General features: G+C 39.2%; 1 protein-coding gene across 1 annotated transcript in view; it reads right to left on the reverse strand.

Moving 5' to 3' along the window:
* TJP1 (tight junction protein 1) overlaps positions 1-10,889 on the reverse strand; it is a 255,756-nt gene that overhangs the window by 24,119 nt on the left and 220,748 nt on the right. The window contains exons 6-10 of the mRNA XM_072399088.1: positions 6,613-6,737; positions 4,080-4,182; positions 3,199-3,515; positions 1,146-1,248; positions 302-581 (exon numbers count right to left, since the gene is read on the reverse strand). Of these exons, the coding sequence (XP_072255189.1) occupies positions 302-581; positions 1,146-1,248; positions 3,199-3,515; positions 4,080-4,182; positions 6,613-6,737 (928 nt within the window). The remainder of the gene's footprint in view (positions 1-301; positions 582-1,145; positions 1,249-3,198; positions 3,516-4,079; positions 4,183-6,612; positions 6,738-10,889) is intronic.

Below are 10,889 nucleotides of genomic sequence, written 5' to 3' on the forward strand. Positions count from 1 at the left end.
CTTTGAATTTTTTGTTGTAGTCCCCCATGCCACTTAAGTGTGCTCATGGAGACAGAACAGTGCTTAGAGCTAACATGGTGAACTATACCACTGTTTATATTAGGAAATACAACATGAAAACCTTTTGAACATTGATCACAATCATAGTATACATGTTATAAAGTATTTACAAGCTTCTAACAAATCATCCCAAATTTTTTTTCCTGCAGAGTGCCCCACAACTTCCTGTCTTCTAGAAAATCAATGTTGTGCAATTAGCCATACAAGTGCTGACGACAAGAACAATTATTTAGGAACATACCTTCATTTTTTCTAGATTTCACCAAGGTCACTTTGGTAGGTTTTGGAGGTTGACTGGAAGCGACAGATCTTCTGTCTGATCTAGGCGACAAACTTCTTTCTCTGCTGGCACTTCTGTCCCTTACCCAGCTCTTCTCACTCCTCCTGCTGGCACCAGGGCCACTCTGGGCACTTCTCTGGTCAGGCACCTCATCCTCATAACTGTCCTCCTCATTTTCAGAGGCTGGCTCTGGGTCAGGACGAACCACAGGAAGCTGGACTTTTTTCTTCCGTCGTATAGTCTGGAATAGGTTGACGAGAATGGTGAAAAAAGATGCCAAGTTTCATAATATAGGAAGCTGAATTGTAATACAATTACTAGTTGATCCATCAACCACTATGCAAAAAATATGTGGAAAGATTAAATTAGGTGTGTTAAGCAATTTGTTTCAATGAAAATGCTGATCATACAAATTTCAGATCAATCTGAAGCCGCAAAGCCAGTCTCATAAAAATGCTGTCAGGGTGCCCAACTCTGAACAATGAATAAAATGATGCTGAATTTATGAATTGGCTTAAACACTGTATGTATGGTATGTATGCCAAGTTAAAATATGTACCCCTGACATAATAGACATTTTAATCTTTAAAGTGGCAAGTTTAAAGCAACCACATAAATAACTAGAAATCAATATCTGACCCGAGCAGACACTGTCTACTTAATGCTAAACATCTCTAACAAGCTTTTCAGGAAAGGCCTAAGTAAATCTTGGACTGTCGGCATAGGCTTGGGTCAAGACTCACAGCATAAAGAAATGACAGTAAACTGAAAATTGAGGAAATAAAATAAAGAAAAAGCTACTTACAATTTTGGCATTTTTACCACTCTTTCTCAACTGTTGAACAGCAAATGCATGTTCAACGTTATCCATTGACACTCCATTGACCATTGCAACACGGTCATTTTCCCTACAAAGACAATATAGAAAGTGTTATTATTGTTAAATATAGTTTAGTTTTAACTTTTATTGATGCATTGCAAAGGCTTTCTGAGGTACAATGAACATGCATTTTGGCACAACTTATACAAAGGCCCCTATAGATAATACAAGAAAATGAAGCTAACAATTAGCAATTAAGTGATCAAAACCAATTAAAAAAAAACATTCCTAACAATTTCTATTTTACCAAAAAGGAGGACCTTACTGGAGTTTTTCAATACCATTATCTAAGCTTCTCCACAGGTAAATATAACAATTAAATTCAATTTGAGTATATGGCCCGAACAGCACACAGACGTTAGATCTGTCTAAAAGCAGTGGAAAAGTGTTTGCACAGGCCCCTAGCTAACCTAATTTTTCCACATAGACATAGACATAGGCTATGATCATACTGGCCATGAGGTTGTGGTGAGGTTATCACTTCCTCAGTGTTGTTGGTAAGTTATCTAACGGCTGACAATGCAAGCTTACAGGGTTGTGCTCAGGTGCACCTGGGAAAGGTGTAAAGGTGCTCTTAAGGCAGAACTAAAGTAAAAATAAAACACTAGGAAGTAGTACTATTTGGCAAAGGACACATGCAATGCAGAGCCAGCAGCCAGGGATAATTTAACTCCTGTGCACGTTACATCCTCCAATCCCGAGAAGCCTCCATGAAAGCCCACTGTGGAGCCAGCGGTGAAGCTGGAGCCTTCCATGTGTGCACCAAGAACAGGTCCTGGACCTGTCATCTATGCATCACAACTGCATAGGATAAGAATGTGCTCAACACCCATCAACAGGAGTTCTGCTCTAAGATGTTGAAATATTGTTGCTTGAAATTACAGTTACGGGTAACATTTTTACACACGATAAATCAAGCAGCGTATTGTTTTATGGAGAAAGAAGAGGGGATGATGAGGAGGTGCCCCAATGTGGGCACAACAATAGTCCTCTGTAGCAATTGGTCATTTAGTGCAGGTCGCAGACCACTAAATGCACAAACTCCAGACCGCGCATGCGCGGGGAGCCGTGTGTCACTCAAAGCGGAAGAAATTTCCCCCCGAGTGATGTCATAATGCCAGAACCCGCCCACTCTCCTATCGTAGGTCTGAGCCTGCGATGGGACAGTGGGCAGGTTATGTCCTGACAAACAGCCTGCCCACCGCCCTGAGCCTGCCATGTCACCGGGAGACGTGGTCTGTGGCTCTGGCTGGTGTGCCCATACCCTCCAAGTGGGGTCCTGGGGGTTGGGGACCTCTGGTTTACAATGATGACAATGATGGCAAGACATTGCTATGCAGTGTGCAGCTTCTCCTTCCAACAGTGCAAGGTGGATAAACACCATACTGGCCAATTTTATGCATCAAATTGTTCACTATGATGACTTTGGTAGTACATAAATTACAAGCAGACTGCAGAATCTCCTAAAATGTCTTTGGTACTCTAGAGCTAAAATGTGTCAACTTAAAACAGGTCTGTCCAACTCTAATCAGAACTTTTTAGATCAACCAGGTTGGCCGAGACTCCAAGGTAAGGCAAGAAGAACTAGGAACCCTTGGGTGGTCAACTCTTACCATGGATAAATCATCAGCCTTTACTAAAAAGTGAACCTTCAACAAAGCAGCTCATGGGGTCAACAAATAAAAAAACATGTTATTGATCATCTAAAGCCAAACATGGACTGTTTGGATATTGATTTAATCTTCCCACCACTAATAAAAAACAACAAGAGTGTTTTTTTTTTTTTTTTTAAAGCGCTATACCACTGTTTATATTAGGAAATACAACATGAAAACCTTTTGAACATTGATCACAATCATAGTATACATGTTATAAAGTATTTACAAGCTTCTAACAAATCATCCCAAATTTTTTTTCCTGCAGAGTGCCCCACAACTTCCTGTCTTCTAGAAAATCAATGTTGTGCAATTAGCCATACAAGTGCTGACGACAAGAACAATTATTTAGGAACATACCTTCATTTTTTCTAGATTTCACCAAGGTCACTTTGGTAGGTTTTGGAGGTTGACTGGAAGCGACAGATCTTCTGTCTGATCTAGGCGACAAACTTCTTTCTCTGCTGGCACTTCTGTCCCTTACCCAGCTCTTCTCACTCCTCCTGCTGGCACCAGGGCCACTCTGGGCACTTCTCTGGTCAGGCACCTCATCCTCATAACTGTCCTCCTCATTTTCAGAGGCTGGCTCTGGGTCAGGACGAACCACAGGAAGCTGGACTTTTTTCTTCCGTCGTATAGTCTGGAATAGGTTGACGAGAATGGTGAAAAAAGATGCCAAGTTTCATAATATAGGAAGCTGAATTGTAATACAATTACTAGTTGATCCATCAACCACTATGCAAAAAATATGTGGAAAGATTAAATTAGGTGTGTTAAGCAATTTGTTTCAATGAAAATGCTGATCATACAAATTTCAGATCAATCTGAAGCCGCAAAGCCAGTCTCATAAAAATGCTGTCAGGGTGCCCAACTCTGAACAATGAATAAAATGATGCTGAATTTATGAATTGGCTTAAACACTGTATGTATGGTATGTATGCCAAGTTAAAATATGTACCCCTGACATAATAGACATTTTAATCTTTAAAGTGGCAAGTTTAAAGCAACCACATAAATAACTAGAAATCAATATCTGACCCGAGCAGACACTGTCTACTTAATGCTAAACATCTCTAACAAGCTTTTCAGGAAAGGCCTAAGTAAATCTTGGACTGTCGGCATAGGCTTGGGTCAAGACTCACAGCATAAAGAAATGACAGTAAACTGAAAATTGAGGAAATAAAATAAAGAAAAAGCTACTTACAATTTTGGCATTTTTACCACTCTTTCTCAACTGTTGAACAGCAAATGCATGTTCAACGTTATCCATTGACACTCCATTGACCATTGCAACACGGTCATTTTCCCTACAAAGACAATATAGAAAGTGTTATTATTGTTAAATATAGTTTAGTTTTAACTTTTATTGATGCATTGCAAAGGCTTTCTGAGGTACAATGAACATGCATTTTGGCACAACTTATACAAAGGCCCCTATAGATAATACAATTTATTTCAAATATTTTACATGCCCTATAAAGCTATAATAAGTAAACCTGAACCATGAAAAACACAAAGTATCTCTGTTCAAAAGGTGTTAATGTAGCGTTCGTACATTTTCAGCTAGCCATGCTAATGCAGTTAAAATAAAACTAAGTGTGAACTGCATATGCATGAATTACACAATAACACCTTTCCTTTTAAAGACAAGTTTTTTTCTTTACAGGTTGACACTGCCTAACTTCAAACTGCAAAGGGAACCCTGCTTTAAAGTTTGAAATGAACAGAGGCAGCATGAAGTGTTATTGCAAAATCACTAAACGAAATCAGAGCAGATGGCAGAGGAAAGCCAGTAAAAGAAAACCATGATGCATATAGTTCTTAGAAGGTGAAGAAAGTCCGCAGATATATTAGCTGAAATAACCTTACAGAGCTGCACTCTTCATAATGTTTCACCAGACAAGCGGCTTTTGGCGCAGGTTCCATAGATAAACAGTTGAGATCAGAAAGTTTACTTTAGTTCTGGGGAACTGCTCTGTTCACCTATCCTGACCAGCTCTCATCTAAATTAGTATTAATAATAATGTTCCAACAGCATGTGAGGAAGAACGAAGCTTCACAAGAAAAGAGAACACCATTTAAACAAACTGCTTCCAACATGAAATGCAAACAAACCCAGGAATAACAGATATAACAGTTCTACTCATAGCACAAATAATCATATATCAAAGCAGACCTTAACAATTCAGATGTAGAGAGTCAGGATAAAGGGATAGTAATACGTAAACAACAATATTAGGGGTCTGCTTAACTTAACCTAACATCTTCAGTTCCTTTCATGAATATAGAATGTAAAGCAGGCCCCTACAGATGTCACAGAATTGTTACTTTAAATGTTCTGGATTTTAGTTTCCAGTGACAGATAAACAAAGTGATAAAATGGGCACTGTACACACAGCGTCATTCTGTTCAATGAAAGGGGACTGGGAGGGAACAAGTGGTACCCCGCTGTGCTCTTCTGTCTGTGCGGTCATTTATCAATCGTTTACCACACAGGAAGAGAAAGGGGAACTCACATTTTCCATTAGTAGAGTAAGGGGAAGGCTAGAACCCCTGTCAGATTTTATTTTGCTCTGTGTGTTTTGCCTAATACGCAGATTACATATATTTTATTATTGAGTGACTCTCTTGCTATCTTAACTTTTGTTAAGCAAGGCATACATGTAAAAGCAGAGTACCTGTGCTTCTTCTTCTACCAACCACCACTCTAATCATGAGAAATATTCCTCAAAGTCTGATGAGAAACAGGCAATTTTGAGTGTTAATCTGCTGAGCCCCCCACAGCTTCCATCAGAGGAACCAGTGATCTGAAATGTTTCCAAGCCTGCTGGGGCCACGAACTGGAGTGGAATTCGGAGGCACAGAGAAGCAGAGGTAACGTATGAGTACTTTTACTGATATGCCTTGTTTGAAAAACTTTAGCAATAGGTTCCCTATAAATGACCCAATCACCATATGGTCTTTATTGAACTGTAATAATCTATAATAATGTGAAGAAAATAAGTACCAAGGGAAAGAGCTGCTATAGCCGACATCAAACAAATGGCTGTTTGGTGGGTTGTCTCCGGCTACATTATTGTCAGCATCTTGAATCACTGGCCGAATACAAGGCCCCTGACCAGGAGCAAATACACCCCAAGCTAGATTAAAGGAAAATCTCTGACCAACAAGTATACATCAAGTCAGGGTAGAGCAAAATCACTAGACAAGGAAAAGCATTTACATAGCAAATTCACTGGAAAGTCCCGACCATGAACAAATACAAGCTAAGCTGCTTTGGAGCTGATCAAAAACTAATATTCCCCAAGTTAGGGTAAAGAAAAATCTCAAACTGGGAACACGTAGACCTCAAACTAGGTGACAGCAAAGGATTGAAGATTTCAAATTACCACTTTTAGAAAATCAGTTATTTCTTGCGTTGTGTGGTATTGCCATTTCAAATTTCAATTTTAAGTAACAGCTCAGAAACACAACTACATATAATGATAAGCATCAGACTTTGCAGCTCGAGAAACAAGCTAAATATAGAGGACTATAGGACCATGCTTTACAATTATACCCAAACTGTTCAATACTAAATATATATAAAAAAAATACAAAAGCAAATAATACTACAATACATAACCCATTATATGGAAATAAATGACTGATTTATCTAAATGTAAATAAAAACAAAGTCCATGTGAAATATATATCCTTAGGCAATATCAATACAGAAAGCAAAACAGAAAACATACTGCAGCAGGCCTTCAGCAGGTCCTCCTTTGAGCACATCGGAGATGACTATTGATGTTTCTCCACTCTGGAAATGGGGGTTGTCTCTACCTCCAGATATTGCGATCCCAAATCCAAATCCTGGGGCCTATAAAAAAACAAAAAAACAAACGGTGATTATAAAAGGGTTACTAAATATGCAAAAAAAAAAAAAAAGTCAAACTATATATTTACACACACACAAACTATATATATAAGCCAAACTATCCTAATCAGTGTAAACCTCACATTTGAAGAAATGTACCTTTCTACAGTGGAGAAAGCAATGTCCTTGATAAATGAACACATGCTGTGCAGTGTGAAGATATAGGGAGAGCAGGGACTGAGGCTGATAAAGCTTTATTGTCTTGCAAAGCACACACAAAAGGAAAGCATTTCCATGCTCTGCTATGAACAAAATTTGTATGGAGCCCCTTGCCTTAAGTGTAAACTGTTTATATTCAATTGTCAAATATTTTTTTCTCCTATTTTAGATCCTGTATATTCAATCATCAATGGGTCTCTGACTTTCCTGTGTAATTAAGGCAGATCATTTCTAGAGGAATAAGGTGGGGGAGACGAAATAATGGAGACTGACAGCTTCCAAAGCAAACAATGGGAAGTTTGCAGTGAGAAATCAGAGAAGCAATTTCAGTACAGGAGAGGGAGTCTACAGCTAAGCAAAGCTGCAAATAAAGCTGCGTACACACGGCAAATTTTTCTCGCCCGATAATCGGTATCGGCCAATTATCGGGCGAAAATCTGCCGTGTGTACAGTCGGTCGTCGTCCATCGTCCGACGACCGTCCTGGCGGATCCATGGACGATGGACGACGACCGATCCTAATGAAAGGGAAGGGGAGAGCGCGCAGCAGGGTGCCGCTCCGTCGCTCTCCCCCTCCCCTCTCCATAGAGCATGAACGGTGCTGTATGTACAGCACCGTTCATGCATCGTGCAGTCTTTTCTCGTTGGAAAGGATCGTGAAAGATCCTTTCCAACGAGAAAAATTGCAGGTGTGTACGCAGCTTAAGGCAAAAGTTCAGGTTTAAACCAAGGTTGTGTCAAATGCCAGCTCTACATTCCTAGACTGAACTCAAAGTGCCCCTATATGAAATCAGTGGTAGGTTTTGTATGTGTAGTAGTAGGAAACATACATTTATTTGTCACTCCATAGTTGAATTTATCAGATAATATTAATTACTGTTTCTAGATTCTCTCACAGTCTACAGTGCTGAATCTGCCTCCCCCTCCTTTGCAAATACATAGACTGTCAGTCACCCTTATTCAGAGTTGGTAAGGAGCCAGACAAAATAAGAATAAACCAATTAATGTCAGCTTGTGTAGGCAGAATATGGTTATTTCTTCATTTGTTTCCATCTAGATCTTTGCCAGGTAAGGGGGCTTTCTAGAGGTGACTGGGAGTTATTAAAAAGCTGGTTCAGCCCTCTATTGGGGTCCAGAGATTTCCCATGGGTGGCACCTTGCCAGCCCCTCAGTCACTTTGCACTGCAGCACTGGTTCTTAAAGAACCACCATCTGCACATTTACCAGTTGGGGCAGTATTAGTACCACTCACTTACCAGTTGGGGGCAGTATTAGTACCACTCACTGCCATTCCTATAAATGCTCTATATGGGCGACATTGCAGCAAACGCACTGCAATCTCACTACCAGTGTGAACATAGCCAAATCCTATACATAGGTACAGGGGGGGTGGGGGGGGGGGGGGTTAGAGTTGGCTCCTGTGAGACAAACCACAGACTTCTGGTTTCATTTAAGGTTTGTCAGCAGCCGATTTATTTAATTGGCTAGCATAAGATAAAAAAATTGTTAGCTTTAGGGACACAAAAACCATTTTGGACAGAGGATTATTTTTTTTTTTTAATATCAAATCACAATCAAAGCAAAGCCAGTATATAAGCCAGTATATGCACTTGCAACAGCAAAAGATTTTTATCCATTTAAAATGTTCAAACATTTAAAAAAAAAAAAAAATACTAAAAACTAAATTAGTACATGGTATCAAAAAACAAGGCTAGCCCCCCTAAAAAAAAAGGTACAACTGAACAAAAATTCTAAACATGCATATTCCCTTTTAATTGCTTTCAGTTTATTTGTATTTCCATATTTAAACATTATTTTAGACCTTTCAATCTATAAAATCCAATATTATCCTTGCCTTGTGTCATATTGTATATTCCAGCACGTTTATTATGGGTTAACAAGCTACAAAGCCTTCGAGTTAATTACTCATTGGCATCTGGACTATTGCTGGAGACTTACTCAGTGTAAGAATTAGGTTCCAAACACTGGCCGCTAATCCTACACAGGGCAGACCTTTCATGCTGTGCAGCTTACTCCTTCCTAACGTATGCTTACAGACAACAAGCAAGTCACATCACTAAATGATTATGTACCAAGGAAGGCCACACAAAAACACAACATATTGCATAGCAGTACTAGTGACTGGCCCTGTACACCGGAGATTCTATTCTCCATAACCTGTATAGGATTATTCTGGTTGCTGGAAATATTCAAGACACGCACAGCGTCTTCACAACCAAAATCATTATGTTCACACAGTTTAAGACTCCAAGGTCACAGCTTTCATAAAATATTACATTCCCACGCACTACCAAATAACTTTTGCCAGTGAGGTCAGATGAGGAACAAGAAAAATGAGCGTTATTTTTGCAGAACACTTAGCAAAGTATGAAGTGCTCATGCTACAGTGTCTGGTCCCAGCTCCAATATTCAATACAGGTTTACCAGCGCGACCAGTGTTTGAGGATCATGGTATAGAATACACATCTTATTCTGTTCCATTCAAAGTTTATATCAGTGCAAAAAAACAAACATAACAAGAATTCCGTACATCTCTGCACTATGTACACACTTCTCCATGTTTGAATTTTTAAATACATTTAAATAACCCTGGGACATAAATTTGTTACTGGCTGAAAACCAAAATCCAATAATGGAAATCATAGGAAAAACAAATGCAGGAACTCATCTAAGGGCCAGGAGGACCATATTTATGTTGCTCTATGGGTAATCAAGCAAGCAGCCAATTATATTACATTAAAATTTAGGACACTGGTGGTTGGCTGGTATTAGGATGCCACCTAAAAAAAACAGCTTTGACTTCGGGTGTGAACAAGGCCTGTAAAGATATATCAGATTCCCTCAATCATGCATCCAGTCACCCCTTAAAACGCTGACAGCCAGGTATTTACCCATCTACAACATTTTGCATGTGAATCTTTTCCCAAACAGCTTATATATAAGCAAAACTAAACCCGACAAGGTGACAAACATGTTCATCTCAGAATTGTCAACATGGAAAATGTGGCTGATACCTCAGACAACAAACATGGGTTCTGAATAATAGTGCTCCCAAAATAAGCCTTCTCTGATCACAGCTACAGACTACAGCGAGAAGGTTTACAAACCTTTCAAGAAAACCAGTGCTAAGGAACCCTGGATGCTGCCAATGCCGAGATCTTCCTTTGAAAACACTATAAATATCAGGCCGACATGCTGGGTATAGTATTCTAAATCACTGAAAGAGCAGCAGCAGGAGTTCTACTTTCACTTCTGACCAAATATGTGTCCTGCTTCGTCTTTAGGGCCACAAAAAAGCCACATGGTTGAACTAACTTTGCTTTTTTTTTTTAATTATTGTTTACATGATTTACTGTTATATCTTGTTACAAAAAGTGTGAGATTAAAATTGTGTTTTGCAAAAAAATGAAATCTGACAGGTATACAAAATCATAAACAAGTGAATTACTGAAATAACGCATAATAATTAACTTAATAAGTGTTATAGTCAATCGGCTGTTTAGGTTTGTGGTGAGCTGACAGAGGTTCAAGACTCCAAATCTGCTGATAGCTCATTATAACTACTGAAGACTTAAAAAACGTATTGATCAAACCCCAATGCACATTACCAGGCCTAATGCAAAGCATAGGCACAGAAATGGACAAACATCTGGCTCCTACCCCTCTCCAATGTGTTACTATAAAAGGAAGGCTTTCATACTTTTGCCACCATTGATGGCAATGATAAGAGATCTGGGAAAAAAATACTTAAAAAATGATATTTAAATAGCAACACTGAGTTTGTATACAGCTCCTATAGACTATAATATGCCATATACAGCCACAAGCAGTAATGCATACTGAGCTCTTCCCTCCTATAGCCGCATAGTCAAGTCCCATGAACGATGCAGGGCCTTGGATTCAAAAAGGAGCTCCT

Source organism: Pyxicephalus adspersus, chromosome 2 (assembly GCF_032062135.1).
Source record: "Pyxicephalus adspersus chromosome 2, UCB_Pads_2.0, whole genome shotgun sequence".
Classification (NCBI taxonomy): Eukaryota; Metazoa; Chordata; class Amphibia; order Anura; family Pyxicephalidae; genus Pyxicephalus; species Pyxicephalus adspersus.